This window comes from Cryptotermes secundus, unplaced genomic scaffold (assembly GCF_002891405.2).
Source record: "Cryptotermes secundus unplaced genomic scaffold, Csec_1.0 scaffold160, whole genome shotgun sequence".
NCBI classification, from domain to species: domain Eukaryota; kingdom Metazoa; phylum Arthropoda; class Insecta; order Blattodea; family Kalotermitidae; genus Cryptotermes; species Cryptotermes secundus.
In genome coordinates this window covers 2,395,672-2,418,699 of record NW_019745080.1, presented here as the reverse complement: position 1 = coordinate 2,418,699, position 23,028 = coordinate 2,395,672, and the positions used below count along the sequence as shown (strand labels likewise).

The 23,028-nt window shown below is 39.9% G+C and overlaps 1 protein-coding gene across 1 annotated transcript in view; it reads left to right on the top strand.

Moving 5' to 3' along the window:
• The window catches only part of LOC111874856 (protein O-mannosyl-transferase TMTC1-like), a 514,456-nt gene that overhangs the window by 318,505 nt on the left and 172,923 nt on the right, over positions 1-23,028 (top strand). Inside the window, exon 3 of the mRNA XM_023870706.2 lies at positions 9,522-9,595. Within this exon, the coding sequence (XP_023726474.1) occupies positions 9,522-9,595 (74 nt within the window). The remainder of the gene's footprint in view (positions 1-9,521; positions 9,596-23,028) is intronic.

Here is a 23,028-nt window from a genome sequence, read left to right as displayed (position 1 = left end):
CCTTCATAACCGTTCTTTCTTACTGTTTCATTTTTAGCGTCCGTAAAGCATAATATTAAGCCGGTATAGCTACGGGCTACGAGCTGGACGGCCGATGTTCGAATCTTGGCAGAGGCAAGCGATTTTCTATAATCCACAGCGTCCATACTGGTTCTGGGGCTCGCCCAGCCTCCTCTTCAATGGATACCGGAGGTTTTTACCCCCGGGGAGGATGAAACGGCCGGGGCATAAATCTGACCACTCACCTCCATATAGTGTTAAAGTCAAGAATGGGATGCGACGCCGTGAAATCTGGCAGATGGACCTACTTAACCAGATTTCTTGGCGTGACAACCAAAGGACCATAATCTTTAAGTAGCATTAACTAAATGTCCATTATTTATCGTCCGTCAATATTGCAACACTCTTGCATTCACCACTCAATTTTTACTTTAACGCGGAACACAATACAAAATATACTAAAGCCACAGCCGCAAATAGATAAGTACAGGGTGATTCAGAAAGATGGACACAATTTCAATTGGCTATATTTCCTGAATGATATGTTACATTTGAATTCTGTAAATTACACTTGATTATACATACATGGAAGTTTATAGGTGTTCAATGTCCCCCCCCCTCCTCAGGCTGCACGGATAACATCTAGACGGTAGCTGAATTCATCCTACACTCGATGACAAATATCTTGCGTCACTGAGTTCAACGCAGCTGTGATACAGTTTCTTAGGTCATTCAAATTTGTGGGAAGAGGTGGTACACGCCACACAGTTGTTTGCGATAGTCCAAGTTCTCTGCTAGCAGCACTACGGGTTGACTTCATTGGGCTGCGCTCAAAGTTCACTCGAATGCACTCCACGTTCTCCTCCGATACACGCGATCGGCCCGGGACGCAGTGATGGAGGGCACTAGCGGTAGTACTAGAAACTTTGTAACATCCTCTTTCAAATTTACTTTACAGAATTCAAATGCAACATACAGTTCAGGAAATATAGTCAATTGAAATTGTGTCCATCTTTCTGAATCACTCTGTATAATAGAAGTGGAATTTATCAAATGAAAGGTTTAGATTGTCCATTGAAATATGTGGGACAAACAGGAAGAACATTCAAGACCAGATATAAAGAACACATTCACGACATAAAAGGTAACAATAGTAACTCAGGATATTCGAGTCATATATTGAACACCGGACCCAGGTATGGCACAATAGCAGACACTATGGAAACCATAACAACCGGAAGAAAAGGAAAATATCTAAATACACTTGAGAAATATCATATTTACAAAAGTAGTAAAAAAGATTTACATATGAATGACACCAACATCGACACACACAAAACCCTATATTTGAAATACTATACAAAATTACACAACATAACACTATACTTCTCCCTCTCTCCCCCATCTCTCCCCACTCCTCAACAAGGGCATATAAATGCAGGAACAGTTACACCGCATCGGCACTAGTAAAGACAGCACCACACGCTGTGGAGGAAACACTCAAACCAGGGGCATATGGCGGTCATAACTGAAAAGTAGGCTACGAACGTGAGGGGCAAGCTGCCGAGACAAAACACACTGGACAGACATACATTTATGAAAATGGACGACACCCCGTATGAAGTGAAATAATGTGTACCAAAATAGCGTGGGTATAATAGAAACTTTAAAGAATTTTATCGGCTTTTGCCTTGAAAAGAGGACCACAGCGTGTGATTTTAACACGAACTAAGACAGTGTAGCAGTTTTAACACAATTTAATAAAATATTTGTATCATATCAAGACACCTGAAGATGACAGTTTGTGGCCGAAACATGTAGTGTCAAGGTGTATAATGTTAAATTAAAAATTGAGTGGTGAATGGAAGACTGTTGCAATATTGACGGACGATAAATAATGGACATTAAGTTGAACAATTGCAACGGGATGCTGAAATACAGAATCATAGCATTAACTAGCTGGTCTTTGTAAAGAAGACGCAGTGTGCTTTCTGTACTGAGGGAACTGGATTTTTAAATACCATACTACACGGCGTCATATTCCAGAGAACTGTAACTTTTAAACAGTTAACTGAAACGTATTCACTATGCTATCTTTGTAAACTAGATGCAGGGTGTTTTCTGTTATGTAGGAGCTACATTCATAAATACATTTGAAATTAAATTGATGCCTCAGATGGTTAAACATTGATATCTTGTTTATACACGTGTTATCATGTCATGAACGTAAATGATGCTAAAACTTTAAGGTAAGGCAAAGCTATCTCTGTAACACACCGTGGATGTCCATAGGGTTGCGAGACGTCGAGGCTGTCGCATTTTATAGACAATCGGCTCACAGATGACGGTGAGGTTGTCAGCTTTGCGCGCCGGCCCCTCTTTACCCCCCAGGAGGATTCGTGGTACTCATTTCTGCTCGAGAGTGAGTGCGGCTGGAAGGATTAGGTCAATTAAATAATCCAATGACTTCATCGGGATTCGAACCCGTGACCTTCCGGCTTGCAGCATAGCGGCTCACTCATCTAGTGTGTATGTTTACTTATCATGTGCGAATGTGAACTTGCGCATGGTAGCGGGGTGATAAGGATTTATTATGATGCCCACTTCCGTGATGTGACAGCCTGCAAAATTTTGGCCCCAAGTTTTCGTGGTTGATATTTCATATACGTGTATGACTACTTCTTTCGGATATACCGGCCCGTAGACAAGGACTTCATTATATTTTAACCTCTTTCGTAATTTTAATGAAAGGAAGGTTCAGATTGGCCGCACTATTGTGATACATTATATAGATTTTGGATCATTTTATGGATTCTTCATTAAAATTTGTATGAACACCCTGCAGTGCCAGTTTCCCACCATCAAAAGTGCCAACATGGTGACTGTGCGAATATGCATACTTTTTTTATGATCAACTTACGTTAAGTTTTTTTTTGTACAATGTGAGATTTATGGACATAAGTAGAATTGAATAAAAGATGACATCACATTAGTAAATCGGATTATTTTATAGGCGATTTTTACTGTAATTCCTGAGCACATATTAGCCTTAATGTCGTCCGTTCATCTATACAAGCAGAATTACGGTTGATCGGATTTTGATATTGAGAATTCATAAACCAAATACCATTCTGGTTCGTACTGGAGGATACGGGTTACGATTTTGCGTGGAAGACTGGCTATATGTTTGCCTATTATTATTTTAATAAATATTTTAACAGACTAAGAAATATTTCGGACAAATATTGTAGCTTTAACGAGGAGAAAAATAGTTATCTGATACCATGTCTGAAATAGGGACACGCGGTAGCGTAGTTGGTTGAGGCACTATGCTACAAACCAGAAGGTCGCGGGATGGAATCCCGATGAAGTTTCTTTTTCAATTTACCTAATCCTTCCAGCCACACTATGCCATGGGGTCGACTCAGTCTCTAACATAAATTATTATCAGGAATATTCTGGGGTGTAAAGGGCGGCCGGCGCGTAAGGCTATAACCTTACCGCCATCTGTGAGCCGACTGTCTAAAACAAGTGGGAGCCTCAACATTTCACAACCCCATGGGCCTCCACGGCCTGTTACACGGAAACCTTTACTTTTTTTTTTTACATGTCTGAAATATCTTCGAGGTTACTTCATCATAATATAGTGACATAGATAAGTTAAGTCATTAATAGAAAGTTGTAGGCCACTGGAACCAAAATCGCCATACCGCAGATTTTGAAAACATGGGACTTATGTACCATGAAGCTACCCTTTCAATGTATGACGTACTCTTAAAGATGTTATAGACAGACTGTACGCTTATTTTCTATGCAGTGTACGCGTTTATATTGCATTTGATGACGATCAAATACGGAGTTGTGCGAATGGAACATATTTGATATACACATACGTGGCGTGTTAGAGGACGGTTTCTTGTAACAGAGTGCTGTCACACGGAGTATTAGCGAGACTTGTTGCATCCTGCTTTCAGGTTGCTGTTTCTCGAACCTGACTGGTATGAAAAAATAGGAACTTGAGAAAAACTGTATATTGGGCTTCGTACTTTGCACTCGTAAAATATTGTCACGTGATTTAGTGTGACTATAGACGGGGTTTGAATTGGTAATTTTTTTTAAATACTCTTAGTGGGGGTGGAGTCCAACTGGTTCCACTCGGCACGGCGGCCACTGATTGGCCTATTGTAGCCTGCCCCATGTGATTATGATGATGGAGAATTTGGTGGAATGAAGATTGCCATGGGAAACCGAAGTACTCGGAGAAAAACCGCCCCAGCGCCACTTTGTCCACCACGAATCCCACTTGGCCAGACCCGGGATCGAATCCGGGCCTCCGCGATGGGAAGCCAACGACTAACCGCTTGAGCTATGGCGCGGCCTCATTGGCAATTGGCTTTTTTGAACATGTACAGAACGAAACCACAAGTAACTATAGCGCTACCGCTAATTCACACACACTACAGTTCACTACAGCACATACGAAGTCTTCTCAGGCTGCTGTGTCTTCACCAGTCGTTGTCTGGTAACGGCTTCCAACGCCGTACGTCCCTCAGCTTCCTTGTTCACGGCTTCACGTCCTCGTTGGCTCTTGATTATCTCAGTGTAGTTCCCGAGCTGAATTAATTGGCTTCCACCTGCTGAACTCTCAGCTGTCTAACACAGCTTAACTCCACTCTATTCGGACTGGCTGCTAACTTCACCTGACCCTCGTTATATAACATTAACATGAACCACATAGAAAACACCTCTCCAAACAGCTCTCTTGTAGTGTGCGTGTCCGTTGCAGCCATTTCCTAGCAGCGGCCGTTGTTTATAGAACCATTACCTGGCAACTGGCCTACTCATTCATTCACTCACTTATGGAGCTGTGCCCATCTTGAGAAGTCGCCAGTCGTGCAGCTGCTCAAGAACTTCCCAGCATTTTATGGAACCTGAATGTTCATTACCGTGTTCACAAGAGCTCTCCACTGGTCCTATCCCGAGCCATATTATTGCAGTCCTTACCATTCCATCCTGTCTCTCTAAGATCCATTTTAACATTGTCCACCCACCTACTCCTTGGTCGTTCCAGTGGTCTCTTTCCATCTGTCTTTCCCACCAATGGGGCTACATGCTAAAATATTATTAGAATGATCAAATCAAGATGGTAGAGAGGTACAGTGAATGTAGCATGTATGAGAGGTATGAGACATGCATGAAAAATAAAACTATCCCCTGTAACAGGCCGTGGGGGCCCAAGGCCCTGAGAGACGTCGAGACTCCCACATTTTCTGGACAGCTCACAGATGACGGTGAGGTTGTCAGCCTCACTCGCCGGCCACCATTTACCCCCAGGAAGATTCCTGGTACTCATTTCTGTTAGAGGCTGAGTCGACGCCAGGGCCATAGTGTGGCTGGAAGGATTAGGTCAATTGAAAAAATCCAGTGTTTTTACAGGAAAGACTAATGAATTGTCTGGCTGCGCTTGGGGGCCTCTGGCGGGATGTTGTGAAGATTCTTCGTCTTCCGTAAAATACTAGGAATTTAATGAGTATTTGAGCACGTATTAGCTTCTTAAGAAGGATTCTGCTGCATGGAGTTTGGTGGTTGGTTATCCATTAACTGTAACTACAGAGGGTTTTATATATACTCATATGTGTGTAATAAACATGTATACATGTTCAAGATACTCGCTTTAGTATCAGTTTCAGAATCCCTGAACGACACTAATGACGAAATCACACTTTGTAAAATGTAATTTTACTCCAATTATATCTAAGATAATAAAATACACTACACCATCGTCTTTGCTAATGATATATGGATATCCAGTATCGTTTTAACACGGTAGAACGAATTTTCGTTATCCTTGTTTGGATTAAAATTGCTGTATACGTAATTCCACATTCCTGATAAATTACACACATTTTTATTGTCTGTCAAATCCGGTGTGCCAATATGTTTGAATAATACACGTCAGTAACTGTATAAAATTATGTAATAAATTAGTGATACCTTCCTGTCTCTCTGCCTTTCGCTACATGTGCAAATGCTAACGATAAAGTTTCCATTGTGCCTATGCAACACGTCAAGAAGACATAACGGAGCGTAGAAGAAGTGCCGAGGGAAATATTCGGATATAAGAGAGATAGACTACAAAAGAAATTGAAATCTGGAGAACTGAATAAATTTTAACTTGTTGGGATAGTAATACATAAAATATTTTGAGTTTTCATTTAGGAACATATCATGACTGCCCTAATTTTCGAATCTTAGATTTATTTAAAAAAAATTGCAATTCCATGTGCCTCCAGAAATTTGATAGTATATTGTGACTGATTTGCTCAAAGCATTAAGTTATGGAGCGAGAAAACCCCGTTTCTAGGTAAGCACATTCAAACAAACATTCGTTCAGAAATACAAGAGCTGTGTTTTCTGTGTGGTTCGTGCCGAGACCGTTGATCGGCAGCAGCCAGCGCGCCAATGGACTGGCTGGGTAGCGATCATGTGGGAACCCTAACAGGCACGCACGCAAAAATGGAAGAGTTATGTCTTCTGTGCATTGTCCGTGCCTAGAGCTTATAAGAGTCAGCGTAGTTCGGTTGGAGTCAGAAGCAGAAGTCATACAAAATCATGAAAATGCAGATGTTCGCAATAATGGACAAGGAGAACCTCGATACAGGAAATATAAGAGGCTTGAACTTGGCGGCGGTCAAGCATACGACCGTTCAAGTGACTTTATTGCCGTTGTAACAGGAGCTACTAATGATAGGGCATGATCTGCTGTCCTGAGCCTGGACTGACAGAGGCCTTGTACTGACAACAGACTTATTACTGCTGACTGTAACTCTGGAAAAAGACAGATCCGTCCTCTCGTCAGAGAGAGCGCCCCACATCAACAAGCCTGCAACTGTCTGACAGTGATAAAGATCTGGTGTTAAGCCCCAGATAGGTGCTTTATTCCAAGACAGACTGGAAGACTGACCGTCGGTCGTAACATAACTTTGACTTTGACTTTGAGCTGGAGACAGTCATCGTAGATCAGAATTCAGGGAGTCAGCAGTCGAAGGAATTAGACTGTGACTTAGTGTGTGACTTGGCAGCGCCATAGCTCAAGAGGTTAGTCACTGGCTTCCCACCACGGCAGCCCGGGATCGATCCAGGGTCTGGTCAAGTGGGATTTGTGGTGGACAAAGTGGCTCTGGGGCAGGTTTTCTCCGAGTACTTCGGTTTCCCCTGCTAATCTTCATTCCACCAATTGCTCCACAATCACCCTCACCTATCATCTGGGACTGGTAAATAGGCCAGAAGTGGCCGCAGTACAAGGGACTTAGTCCCACCCCACTAGCATTAAAAAAATAGTGTGTGACTTTATGTGTGCTGTAGTACAGTGCTATTGGGAGTGTGCCATTTAGCAAGACTTGTATAGTTCCTGCGTTATAAATCCGTTGTCAGGAAACGGATAGTAAATACGACTAATAGAAATAGACTGAGAAGATTAGTGTGGAGTGATGCGTAAAGTTGAGATCAGCAGTAGTGTTATAATTATAGTTACGGCTTGAAGGTGGTCAGTAAATACAATTACCAATCCGAACCCCGTCTATAATCATTAATACACGTAACAATATGAATATTCCGTTTTGAAAGCCTTAACATTGGGGGACAGAAACAATAATAATAATAATAATAATAATAATGATGATGATGATGATGATGATGATGATGATAATGATAATGATGATGATGATGATAATAATTCAATTCAATTCAATTCAATTGACTTGAATTAATGCAATTCAATTCAATTCTTTATTATTAATGTGCCGAGTCAACAGCCGCAAGGCCAATTACAGACTCAGCACAGTGTAGATGACTGAATTACATTACATACAAACTTATTAGAAGTCAAATACAAAATACAGTTAAGTAATTGGAAGAAATAATAACGAATAAATGTAAAAGTAAACAAACAAATAAGCGATAATTATAACAGTAATAATAATTCCATTATCATTAAACTAAGTGCTATTACGAATAGAGGAATGAAACATTAATNTAATAATAATAATAATAATGTCGCGTGTTTCCTAGGTAACGCGGCAAGAAATTTATGTGGGTCTCGGATTAGACGAAGACTTTTATTGTGAAATCACTTTTTACACTCACGATCACAACCACTCGCACTTATAACGCCTTCAGACGTTTCCGCTTCAAAGGTTATACTTTCTCCGCTAATCTTGGTGGAGCGTCTTGGCTCTTCGTTCTTCTCCTGTTCTTTGTCGGATCTGAACCCTCTGCTTAGCTCCCGTCGAATGTGAACTGTCCTTAGCTCTCTTCGAATCTTTCTCTGGTCTGATACGAACTGACTGGGTCAAAGTCAAAGTCACATTGCGACTGACGGTCGGTCAGTCAGTCAGTCAGTCAGTCAGTCAGTAAGTCTTGGTTCATGACCAGATATTTATTACTGCTTGACAGTTACGGTCTTGTTTTTTGGGGCGCCCTCTCTGACGAGAGGGGGCCTCTGAATTGTTCTTCGCTTATATCCTACGCTCGGACGGGATAGAGGTCACCTTGTCGAAATGTTCAGTTTAGCTGTTGCTATGCAGACGACTCTCGTTGCTACGGAAATACGTGTCTGCCTCAAACAATTCGGTACTTAGAATTGCTAGCCTTTTTTGACGGCGGAAACCACACTGTTAGGTTATCGTGTTGTTTAAGCGATTTCCAAAGCAACGGGCTGTTTATATTGCTTTTCCTAGGAATTTATAGCCGTTGACCAGTGATGGACGTTTTACCGTCCGGCCTTCCTTGCGGCACGTCACATTAATAATAATAATAATTATAATGAAATACTATTTCTACACACACCCGGAACTGATGACTCACTTATTGGGGTTAACTTTTGATATTTTCTATATTTCTCATGTATGAACGTAAGTACTTATCAATAAAAACATACAAGTGTAACACCCAGTTTAGAATTCAACGGGAAATCTCATCATTTGTTGCATAAGCTCTCATGTTAGTAACTTCCGCTGCTTTCTTCTCTATTCCTTTACAGTCCTACATGTTATCGAATGATACATCGAGGCCGACGTTTAACGTCATATTCCAGGAATAACACCACCGTCAATCGTAAACCGTCTTCTTCAGCCACATTAATATATTATTACTACTCAAAGAATAAAAGGGAATCATTAAAAGACTTCACACTCATTCGTGATCTGCTGCATAACTTACGTTTATGGAACGTGTTAATCCTTGAAAATTCGTTGCTATGAAGGCCTGGAGTTGCATGAGGACAATAAATTCCACGCTCACAAAAATTCATATGTATAAAAGGATATAGAAAATTATTATAATTACAAGGAAATATAATGCGTTCTCATTATAAGCTTAAATGAAACAAAAAATACAGAAATAGCAAATAAAATTTTGTTGCATGAGAGCTACCTGATGCCTTGTTGTTCTAGCAGCTGAATTGTAGAATTGTTTCATGCCACAAGCTGTCTACTATATCTTCATATATTTTCATTTTGCAGGTGACGGGGATAGTTGGGAGAGCTGACATCTTAGCCTCTGTCTTCTTCTTACTCTCCTTTCTGGTATATCACGGGTAAGTGGTTCTATATATCTTAATTAAATTCTGCAGTATCGTGTCTTGAAGCTTGGCCCACTAACTGACTTCAGTCTTTCCTATGTTTACAGCTTGATAAGTATAAAATACTTGAGCCATTCTAGAAAATTGTACGCATCTGTAATATAAAATTCATGTCTTCCTTCTTTGTTTTCTATTTTGTAGTTGCTATGAGGTCATGGAAGCTGTAATAAATAAACCACATATGTCCGCATTGGTAATACATTAGCTTTATTGCATAATGCGGTAGGTGCCTTTATTTACAAGACTTACCACCACGCGGCTCCACTGCTGTAAATAGTTGGGAATATGAGTAATGAAACATTCTGTCTCTGTTAGAAGAATAATGTAATGATAATAATCAGGGACATTTAACTACTTCAGTTACTTATATGCATAATAAATTTGAGAAAGTGTTGTGACCTTGAAAACAATTTATCTCGAGATTTTGTTAGATTTACACGTTTTCAACACCCATGAATACGAAACAGTGGATTTTAGAATGTGTGTGTGTGTGTATATATTGTGACATGTAGACCCGTTGCTGGGCAACGACTCGCTAAATATACAGTGGAACCTCGCTTAACGAGCATAATTCTTTCCAGAATCTTACTCGTTAAGCGAAGCAGTTTTTCCAATATAAGTTAATGTAAAATACGATAATGCGTACCATGCCGAAAAAAAAAATTACTCAAAAAATTTTATGTATAACGTTTATTCAAAGAAAATTATATATACATTGTTAAGGAGCGTGAATAATCTTCATCTTTTCTTCTATGCGGAATGAACCAACCTGGAATGCGAATTCGATTTGCAGAAAACAAAAAACAAAACAAAAAATCAAAAGAATTAGTGAATTATTTATGATACATATCTATTTTTTTACTAGAAAGCTGCCTAGAGACATTTGTTTTTGCCGACGCTTCAAAATTTGGTGAAAATGCGACACAGCATTATCATTAAATAAATTTGTAGCGCGCATAGCCACTGCCTTATTAGGGTGATGCTTCTCAGTGTACGATGTAACAGTTTCCCATGCTTTCAGCATTTCTCTTATTGCGCCAGAAGATTTGTTGCTTTGCTGTTACCTCCTCCTCCTCCTCTGACAAACTCTTCTCCACAACTTCTTGCTGTGAAACACAATGCAACTCCAAATCGTGCAAATCGTTGATGTAGACCGATTGTATGTGCGTGCTAGATCAGCCACGCTCACACCTCGTTCTCGCTTTTCAATGATTTTACGTTTCATTTCTACGGTTATTTTTATTCTCTTATGGCTGTCTTTTTGCGGCTTTTTCTTAGGGGACACTTTTGCAAGGGTTATTAAACGTTGCACAAATAATATATCTGAACACAAGTTTGGAAAAATGTGTGATCACAAGCGACACTAAGATGCTAGCGGAACGAGTGCTAAACACAGACTGATGTAGCAAGCGCACAATCCGGGACTTCCCCTCTCGTCACTCGTTATGCGAAACGTAGCTCGTTAAGCGAGTCACCTCTTTACAATTTGTTTGGCTCGTTATGCGAATCACTTGCTATGAGACGTGCTCTTTAAGCGAGGTTCCATTATATTCCCGCAGCAGGAAATACTTAGACAACAGTCGGATAACTTTAGTTACTATTCAACTCGCTGTAAATACAACAATAGAGGAAGAGGTGTTTTCTGTGTGGTTCGCATATACCCATTGCTGGGCAACGGATGTGTCTTCTATGGGTCCGCCTCCAGAGTTTATAAGTGGTACAGAACCGAATCAAAAGAAAGGGAATGAGCCAGAATGGAGCCAGTCTTAGGCAGTAATTTATTGTGAGCTGTTGTAATTGATTGTAACAGTGACCGTAAAGGAAGGCGTTCATAAATCCAATCATCCAATCCGAATCCCGTTATTATTAGCCACGGAGTCATAAAACCTTGACAATATGTACAGGTACGTATGTATGGATATGCCCATCGATAGCTTCTGAACGGTTGGATTGACTTTATTCATAATCGGTATTTAGGGGTTTATCCTTTTGTTGCTTGCTTGACTTATTATTCAACCCCGAAGATGTTGGCAGTACACTCTACCGAAATGTCCACAATCTTCTACCACACTACACGGTGTCAATTTCAGAAGATGCTGCACTTACTAGGAGAGAATTGTGTGTGTTACGTTGGACTTTAGAGAATTGATTTCAAAATGATTGAGTGTTTGTGCCAAAAATGGAAAATAATTAAGCCCGATTCCTGTAAATATGTGCACATTAATTTTACGGACGGGAAACGTAGGGAAATAACGAAGGAGGATAGAAGAGAATGAAAGAAAAATGACGGAAAGAAAGATATAAAATGCACATTTGTCAGAAACAGGGAATATATACATACTGGCCCAAATTCAGTTAAATTGATAGTAAAATATGCACAAAAACAATTAGAAGTTTCTTTATTACTTGCTGAATTTACAAAAATTGTTCGAAATGATATCCTCTACGTTAAATACACAACTCGCAACGCTGTGAAACCGTTCTACAAATTGACTGTCAAGTTATAAGTGCGAACCTCTCCATTAATGTCGGGCTGTAGAATGGTTTAGGTTAAAAGACCTCTGGAGCACTCTAAAGTTGTGACACTTTATTTTCTTCACAAAAATATAAATACAGGGTCCATGAACAATGCAACATATGCTTACTTTAGTTCTATATATAACTAGAGCTGTCGAACAAATACTTGTATGACACGGAAAAGCGTTCATGCCCAAAGAAATTTCATTTTATACTAACTTTACTGTACACTATATTTAAAGCTTTATAGCAATATTTAATCGTTTAAAATACCACTTGGTACATACGGATTAGGGTCTAAATATAATTTTTATATACAATTAAAAGCATAAAAAAATTGGGACCGTAAAGAATTTTTTATTCTTAAAAGTATTTTCTTTTGTATAAATTTTACCTCTTCATGTCGTTTTAAGAGTTTTGAAGTGCAGAATAAAATCTTTTATTATATAAAATCCCAGTTAAATTAAAAATAAATCTGTAAATATAAAAAGAAGATGAAAGTACAAAATTAATTGTAATTATATTTAATATTGTGATTAGAAGGGTACATCAGCCCACATGAGATTTTAATCACTTCTAAGGAAATTTTCAGCAGTTGCATTGAAAATGTTCCCTGTTACAAAGAAGGCCGATATACTTGTTTTCTTTTCGGAATTTTATATTGATATTCCGAGCGGAGGAGAACCCCAGTTAGTCATCATATAGCCCATAATTTACACGTTTTTGGCCCGTATTTTGTGTTCGTATATACTTGTGCAGTGAGGTTCATATGCACAGGAGAGCAGCACAGAGTAATTTATGAACTCCACCTACTTCTCATCTACCCCATGTTATTGTCAAATATATTTATAACCTCAGTTATTTCAGTGCGTGCAAATATATTAAAGTTCGTAATAGAATTTTTGAAGTAAAAGCAACTTTTATGAAGTACTCGTATGTTGCGCTACGAGTACAGACTCTGAAGTCTGATTTAACTCAAGGCTTAAAACTAACGGAATAAGGAAAGGAATTTGGAGAGTACTGTAGATAGCTCAGTCGGTATAGCGACACGTTTCGGACTAGACAACCCGGGTTTGATTACCGGCAGGGGCAAGAATTTTCTCCTTCCACAGCCTGTAAACTGGCATTGCTGGCCACACAGCCTCCAATACAATGGGTACCAGGGACGATTTCGCTGGGGTAAAGCGGCCGAGGCGTGAATCTGACTACTCACTCCATCTAGTGCCGAAAAGAAGAATGGTGGAGCTATATCTATGCTCCCCCATACGTCTTCATGGCTTAGTGCTCGATTAATTAATCACAGAGACAACTTTACTTTTGCCCTTTTTCTTTTGCTGTTTTCTGCGAAGAGACGCCGCGTGGTCCGTTGAAAATTTACTCACATTTCAACATCTTTGAGAGTGTAAAAGCAAATTAAGCAACCAGGGTGAAGCAAGCAGCCTAACGCACCCCGTAACATATAATTCAGTATTGTAATACCATTTACGTCTTGGTCTCCCAGGTGGTCGGAGTTCCATTCAAGTTTTCCAGTCACAATTTTGTTTGCATTCCCTNCCCCCCCCCGAAAAAAAATTCGAAATTGTATTCTAGGCTGGTGATCATAATGAAACATGCTACTAGAGACATCTGTTATGGATACCCTGAGAACTTGTTATAGAACTCGTTTCTGATATCTGAAGTTCTTGATGGAAGCTGCTAATGTGGTATGGACTTTGTTCGAGCAGAGAGAGATATTAGAGAACATATAAAGCCATTCATTCATGATAGTGGCACCGGTCATTAAGAGATAATCCTTGGCAGAAAAAGTGAAGGACATAACTGATGACTTAACGTCCTTTCTCTGATCTCTTTGTTCTACCTCAGCCTTTAACGTTTTCTCCGTCTGTTGCTCGAGAGGTTCATCATTAAAATCCTTATGAGAGAGATAAAAAATCTCTGCTTTTTTAACTCCCTCGCAATTTATCGTAAAGACATTTTATTTCCAGTCTTCAGAAAAATGGGATATTGCAGCGCGTGGAACGGTTGCACATGTGGAGAGACAGCGGCGGTTGAACGTCTTTCTGTAGAATGTACAGACGTACAAAAGAGCGGCTTTATTGCAGACATCAAACATCGCGGTTCAGTGCTCTTGCGCCTTATTCGGGAGGGCCCGGGTTTAAAACTTGACAAAGAGACCGATTATTCGGAGACCTTCCTTGGTCTCCTTACCCAATGGGTACCAGGAGTTTTTCCCCGGAGGGGGGGGTAAAGCGTCAGGGGCGTGAAGCTGACTACTCATCTCCATGTGCCGAGGTTAATAATAGTGGAGCTAAACCACGATTCGCCGATACATTTTCATGGTGTGGTGCTTTTTTAAACAGAAGGGGGAATACTACTATTTTTATAATCTACGCCAAGTTCTCCGAAACAGCGTCTTTTCTTGGACTTTCCTAACCAAAGTGTTGTATTTGTATTTAAAGGCGCGTCCACATTACTCGTGCTCGTGCTCGCCAGGCTTGTGCTCGTCGGGAGACTCGTCTGGCTTGTACTTCTGCCCGTAAATCTTCGTCCACACTACTTCAGTTGCTCGCCAGGCTTCGGCGCTTGAGGATCCGTATATTTACTCGTAATGTGTATAGGCTGTAGTCGTATTTTAATTTATTGGCTATAGTTTTTATATTAGAAATTTAAAATTTTCTTGTCTCGTGACTTGTCATTCGTCCACATTACTCGCGAGCATAGCGAGTCACACGAGCACGAGTAATGTGGACGCGCCTTAACAAAGTAAATATTAAAAGTAATTGAAAAACGATAAATATGTACGTACGTTGTGTCATTGTTACTTAACGACGCTATGGATTGCTAAAATTGTGTAGGATCGAATAATAAGATTGTTAATGAATTGGAAGTGATTGGGAAAGACGCAGTCATGGCTTAATTTAATGTACATGTATCTTTAAGTGCTGATAAAAAAACGTAGGACCTCAGGCATAAGAGCTGTTGACCGTGTCAAAATTCGAGCATGGGATCTCCCGAGTCGGAACCCGGAGTACCAGAACACTGGACTACGACATTAAGAAGACGATAGACACGTGACTTTTATTTATAATGCGATTTCACCTGTTTCCAATTTCTTGCCGCGCCATAGCTCAAGCGGTTAGTCGCTGGCTTCCCACCGCGGCGGGCCGGGTTTGAGCCCGGGTCTGTTCAAGTGGGATTTATGGTGAACAAAGTGGCGCTGGGGCAGGTTTTCTCCGAGTACTTAGGAATCCCCTGCCAATGTTCATTCCACCAATTTCTCCATCATCATAATCAACCGGGGCAGGTGCAGTAGGCCAATGAGTGGTCGAATTGCCGAGTCGACCCAGCTGGACTCCATCCCCACTATGCGATTTAAAAAAGAATTGTTTCAATTTTGCTAATGTGTTTTTGTGTGTGAAGTTAATGAGAAATTCTTTCAAACGATCTCCTGTTAATGTAGACATTTATTATACGTAACGTAATGTTTCCTTTATAAAGAAGTGTCAAGAGACCAAATACAGTGCATGGAAATAGTTGTTTTCCTCAGTCTTGATATTTTTGCGTCGTGTCGTATACAAAATACGGCGTAATATTAGGTATCCACAAATCCGCCCGCATAAGCACTCCGACAGAAGAAAATGTTGGAATTTACTATATGAAAACTTAAGTATGAAATCCATGGTCATCAATCTTCCACGGTTGACTTATTTATCTGTACCACGGAACATTACTGTAACGAGAGATTTTGTGTGGCTGGGTCGAGAAAGCAGTGAAATGTTGGATCACAGATTCTCTGAAAACTTCGACTTAAGACAAAAGCTTTCTTCTTTCTATCCGTGCTCTTACTCCACGATCTTTTCGACACACAAGTCGACTCAAACTTAACAATCGATTAATCTTATTTTCCTGATGGAGAGAAGTAATCATGTTATCAGTAAAAGTTTCTGGAGGTGAGGACTTGATGGAAATGTAAGGGTGTAATTCGACAAAGATGGAGGATTTGTTTGGAAATGGCGAGATATATTTTAAGATAAAGTTGAAATTCCTTTTTTTTTATTCTCAATGTCCTTTGTAAGCCACTTCAGATTTCTCTCTTAATTAAGTTACAATACGCGCCTGACGGTTAACTTGCTTAGTGTACACAAAGAAGTTGCAATTCTCAGTTTAAATCTGCAGAATTCTTCCTTTTGTTTGTTTGTCTATCGTAGCGCCTTCTAAATCAGTGTTTCTGAAGCGGTGGTTCGCGTCCCACTGCTGGGATATAAATACCGAATAAGTGGAACGCACAACGTTGAAGAGAAGCAAATATAAAGGTAAAGAGATATTACGTACTATTTCTAATTCCGATTTTTATTGTTCAAGTGGTAAAGTTGGTACAGTTTACCTAGTATAGTACATTTCCGAAAATTCCACCTTCAGCATCAATGCACTTTGCAACTCGTGTGAGGACATGGCATGTTGCTCGTCTGTACAGTGAAATAGCTGTATCTCAGAAACCGTTTGGAATAGGACACGTGTACATAGACGTTTTTGCTTAGAATAACCGATGAATGAACGAACGAATGAATGAATAAATGAATAATGGGGGGCCCGTAATAATCCGGCCCTTGTGCTGTGACCTTCAATGATTTGTTGTGTGTCACATTTTCTGATTAACCTTTTATCAATCCTGCACTTGAAATGAAATATGGGACGTTGTTTATGGAGGCGTCATAATAGTCACGGTTCCATAAAAAAACTGGCCCAGGTGACGAAACCTTAAATGAGCTATGGCCCCACAATCACATAGGATGTGTGTGACTGATCCATTTTCTTTCAGCCACCCTTCGCCAGTGGGGTCATACGTCAATCCCAATTTAGATGACCGAGACTGTGACTTCCCAAAATTTTGATCTCACCCCCTAGGACATTCTGTATAAAGGGAAGATATAAGGTTGAAGTATTTTAGCTTTAGTTACGACTCCATGTAGTTACATAAGCCGGCCACGGTAGCCGAGCGGTCTAAGGTATGTAATGTGTTCGCTCTCTTTGACGCTGGGATCCTGGGATCCCACTCAGGTCATGGATGTTTCTTTTTGAGTATGCGTTTATTCCGTGTTTGTGTTGTCCTGTGTTAAGTAGCGGATCTGCGGTGGGCTGATGACTTGTCCAAGCAGTCCTACTGTCTGTAAAAAATGATTACGGAACTGAATAAGAGGCCTGGGCCCTGAATGGGCTGGAAGAGCCACTGAAAATAAAGTAGTTACATAATGGCCCGCAGGTGCTCTTTATTATAACAGGACCTGATATGTTTACCACCAGAGGTTTCAGTGAATGAAGCAAAGGAACGAGAAAGTTGAGGGCAGTGAGGGACTACAAAGTTTACACGGAAGAAGAGAGAGAAATTCGGGGGGCGGGGGATCACGTACCCAATTATAGTTGAATAAATAGGCGGTGTCGTAGTTTAGGCGGTTAGGCTCTGTCTTTTCACAGCAAAGCCTCGAGTTCAATACCAGGCTACTGTAAGATTCATGCTGCATGAAGCGCTACTCGAGCTGTTTGTCCCTGACTTTCTTCGGCTTTCCCCTGCTAGTCGTTACTCCGCCACTGAGGTTGTTTGAGAACAGGGTGTTGAGGAGGACATTTGGGGCCGAAGAGCGATAGAATTATAAGAGGTTTGAAAAAATATACTTTTCGCCAATTTTAATTAGAATACCCACGTCAAGGAGGATGAGATGGGCAGGGCATGTAGCGTGCATGAGAATAAGGTGAATGCATATGGAAATATGGTGTGGGAAAGCCAGAGATCACTAGGAAGACCTGAATGTTGGTGGGAGGATAATATTAAAATGAATCTTAAAGAGATAGGACAGGATGATATGGATTGGACATGTGATACAGGAAAAGAAAAGCTTTTGTAAACACAGAAATGAACTTTATGGGTTCATAAAATGTTGAGAAATTGCTGAGTGGCTGAGCAACTGGTGACTTCTCATGAATAACTCAGATCTGATTTAATCTTTATTCAATCATTTCTCCATCCTTACTTACCACCGTCCCATGAGGAGCGCGGTAGCCAAAATCAGGCACCACGTCACAGCATCCATCCTCTCTTATATGCTTGTTCTATATCCCGGCACGCCGCTCGTTGGAGAGTAAATTAAAAATAATGAAGTGGCGTAGTCTGTAGCACGAATAATGAACTATTTTAGTTAGGACTATCAGAAGGTGAATGGAATGCAGAACACGAAGATAGAATAAGGAGTGATGTTTTTTTCAGCGCTCTTATTTTTATACGGAACTTGGGAATAGGCGGTTATGCAGTATCAGATTTGCCAGAGCGCTCTGTTGAAGAGAATTGGAACCATCGACTCAGTGGGGTATTGTAAGAAATGGGAAAGCAGAACAAGTCCTATGTGTATTATGCCTGAGAGAAGAGATTTAAAACTGTAGAATAATGACCATAACGTTTACAGAAAATAGAGTAGAATAAAAAGAATTTCCAAATTTAAAATGACGTTGTGAAGGAAAAATGGCTGGTTCTGTGGGAAACCGTGGCAAGACCTGACTTTAATTAATTATTCACACCATGAAGACTTAGGGAGGGGTGGAGATATACCTCCACTATCATGGGCCTTGGCATTAGATGGAGGTGAGTGGTCAGCTTCCCTCGCCGGCCGCTTTACCCCAACATGAATTATGAAGCGGGAACAGCTGTAGTAGAAAATATCCAATTAGTACCACAACAAACATTCTTTCAATCACCTCAGGTTAAGGAAATCACCTGAAAGCCAATGTGGTCGCCATTTTAGTGTACAGGAAGCACAGTACTCATTTCTTTATTTCGGAATATGCTTAAAAGTAAATATTTAAAACATTCTTACAGCAATTTTAAAGCACTTCATTTTAATGTATGCCTTCTGAAGTTGACCCATATTGGCTGAAACGTATAAAGGTAAAGTTGTCCGTGTGTGTAACTAATTAAGCACTGCGCTATTAAGGCGTATGGGGTAGTGTATGTGTAGATCCACATATTCTTGACCTTGGCACTAGTTGGAGGTGAGAGGTCAGCTTCACGCCCCAGCCACTTTATCCCCGGGGAAATTGTCTCCAGTACCCATTGGATAGGAGGCTGGGTGTGCCCCAGAGCCGGTCTGGACGACGTGGAGAGGAGAGAATCTTGCCCCTGTCCGGAATCGAACTCCGATCCCTCTACCGTGCAGCCTGTAGCCAGTCGCTGTAGCGACGGCGCTCTCCAGGTTCATGGGCTGAAACATGTAAAGGCAGTGAAATAAATTGCGCCTTATGTGTTACACTGAGTTTGTTATCCTTAGAGGTTTTCATGTAAGTGTGATGTGGTGAACAGATAATGTGAATTTTGGAGATTCTAAATGTATAGAGAGTTTTAGTCGCTAAAAATTGAATTTAAGAGACTATTTCGGGGCCCTCGGTCCATCACAGGGGCAGCTCGGTCTAAGGCATGAGCTGTTTTCGCCCGTTCGAACACTGGGATCTTGGGTTCGAATCCCACTTGAGGCATGGATGTCCTTGTGCGTTTATTCTGTGTTTGTGTTTTTCTGTGTGTAGGTAGAGGCCTTGCGACGGGCTGATCCCCCGTCCCAGGAGGCCTACCGGCTATGAATAGATTAAGGAACTGGAAAAGCGGCCAAGGCCCACAAGTGCTGTAGGGCCATAGACAGATACATAGAGTTTGCGCTCTTGGTTGTGGACAAGAAAATAATATTAAAATATGATCTCAAAAATATTGTACAATATTAGGATGTAAACTAGATATTTTGGTTCATGGTAGGAACCAGTGGCGTGCTTTTGTGAAGACTATAATGAACCTAGGCTGCGCAAAGGATTCTGCTCCATTGATTTATTTAGTTAGTTACATAGCTATTCATTTAAACTAACAGCAAATAATCGGTGTTTATATTCTTATCCAAGTTCCAGGTGTTTATTAAAATAATTAACTGAGTTGTTCAAATTTGTCAAGGCTTTCGTGTTAACATTGTCAGGGAATTTAACCTCTCTGCATTAGCAACGGAGAAATTGAAATAAAAGACCATGTCCTCTTTATTTAAAATAATTCCTCTGAGTGCTGTACGGAAGAATAGTTCAGGGTCTATATGACACTTGGGGAGGATGATGTTTACTTAGTTGGATATAAAAGTGCATTTACACTTCAAACGAACGTTTGAACCATTATGAACACAAGTAATTCAAGGCATAATTCATGCGTATGTTTTACTTGAAGCTTTAAACGTGCAGTTATGTACTTTGATGGACGAAGGTGGGCACCTTGAAAGTACGTAAATTAGTACTGCATTACAAACTCTTTGCACCATTGAAATGTAGAATAGTATGATAGAAACGATACTGTCTCAATTTGTGTATACAGGGTGATTCTAAATTATTTTCGGGGTTTCCGTGGCCTATAATTTTCAAAACTTAAATGCCACGAAATGTGCGCATATTGAAGTTGTTTAACATTATTTATAATTGATTCTACAGATTGAAACCCGCTTTGAGTTATTATTTATTTTTAATTGCAAATGGTTTTTACCGGGTGGCAGTGGTAATACAATAAGACACAATACACAAATAACACACTACACGCAATGAACAGAATACATAAACTATTACAAATACAATTATATAACAACTGCAATTATTATACACTTTCATATTTCGGAATTAATTATTAATATTTTGTTACTTCCAGTTTGAAAATTATGGGTCACGGAAACCCCGGCAATAATTTAGAATCATCCTATAGTTAGAAATCGCCGAGAAAATATTCCCACCGTAGTTAATAATGCGAATGCTTGTGCATTTCAAACTCTTTCCATCTCACAGTCTGGAAATAGTGTGATGGAAATGGTATTATCTCAAAGTGTACTTGTTTATGAAAAGTTCTAGTTTCTGGGATATAACGCTCTTCGACCCTGAAGTCAGAGGATACATATTCAATTGTAACATCTGTTGACTTTCAAAAATCTACTCTCCTTTATATACCAGAATATGGGACTGTTCATAGCCACCGCTGTAAGAACCTCAAATCATACATTTATATGCTTAGATATCACCGAGAAATTGTTTTCGCACTAGTCTGGGTACTTCTGTGCTACGTGGTTTCTGAATTGAACCCCATTTTCAGCATTGAATTGGAAATCAGTAATGCAGCAACAGTATCGTCAGAAATTATATACTCAGATCTCTCCTTGAATCTCTTCCTATGTTACTGAAGCTCTTTGCGGCACTGAACAGTAGGTAACTCCCCTGCACGACTATTGGCTCCTTACCTTATGCTGCTAAGAGCGTTTCCCCGACTTCTCGCAGCCGGAGAGACTTCCGCCGTCTGTCAGAGAGCGTGAATCCAATTAGTATGGGGAATTCATACCGGTAATGATTTTTAGTGAGGCGATTCACTTCCACCTTTATGGTAATTCTTTTTGCTGTCCTTAAGTCTTACTGTCATTATTTTAATAAACGTATACGAGGTGAGCATAAACGGCCTTTACAATTTAATAAATTTATTCTGAAAGAATAAAATATATATACCAGATCTAACACATTAGATTACAACTGTCAAAGTTTTGAGTCAAAACCTGCACATGCAGTTGTAGTGATTTGGCGCCAGGGGCACTGTAGTAAAGAAAATGGAGACATCTCTGCTAAAATTGAATTACATTCTGTTGTTTAACAAAACCAAATGCGTGAAACGGGTGCAGAGACGCTACCGTACGGAATTTGAAGTACATTCATCATTTAAGTACCTTCTAATTTTACAAACACGTTATTTGCTGCAAAATTTATGGATGGAACTGGAGTAGCATCTTTATATGCATAGAATTACAAAACGTGCACAAATCGATTTCATGTAAGTCGTAATATAAATTTATCAACTGTAGTTTAGTGTCTAAATATTTGGATGTTGTGTCTTTGCTTGATTGCTTCAAAATAAGTTTCCGAATATGTGAAGAGTCTTTCTGCCCACTCTGTATATAGACTATTATATACTTAAATAAATTTACAGCAATTACTTGACTGTTATAACATATGACACTCCTATTGTTTTATGTGAAACTAGTAATGCAGAATCATTACTATCAAAGTGTATTTAGTTGATATTCCAGCCCCCTATCCAATGGGAACTGGAGGATTTTCAGCGGGGATAAAGAGGTCGAGGCTGACCACTCGCCTCCAACTAGAGCCGAGGTCAAGAATATGTGGATCTGTACATCCACTCTCCTATACGTCTTCATGGCGTAGTGCTTAATTAAGTACAGGGACAACTTTATCTTTTACAGTTGAGCGTACCATCTTCGCAAAACCAATCTTCTTCTTCTTCTTCTTCTTCTTCTTCTTATTATTATTATTATTATATAATTCGAAGTGTTTTGTTCTAAAAGTGTGTTCGACGGTTAGATAAATGTTTAAAATTGATTTTTCAAACGAGAGTTACTATTATTTATGTGACGCCGTGTAACCTTGTAGATATTTATTAAGTTTTAGTGGAACGCGCTGCTTCCTCGTAAATGTGGAGACAGCGCCCCCCCCCCTACAAGTTCGCAAATATCTAACATGCTACAAGGCGTTACATGCTAGAAGACACTAATCCTTAGTGTAATTGTAAATAAAGCTCTGTAGTGTTAAGTTTGAATACTCCTATTTTAGTATGTTATTATGTTGCAGGATATTGTAGCAAATTCAAGATTATATGTACCATTTGTTAATAAATATCTTAGTTATTTTTTCGAATTAAATTTTTATTAACATTGTATAGAAAAAACTATCCCTGTAACAGGCCGTGGCTGCCCATAGGGTTCTGAGACGTCGAGGATCCCACATTTTCTAGACAATAGGCTCACAAATTGCTGTGAGGT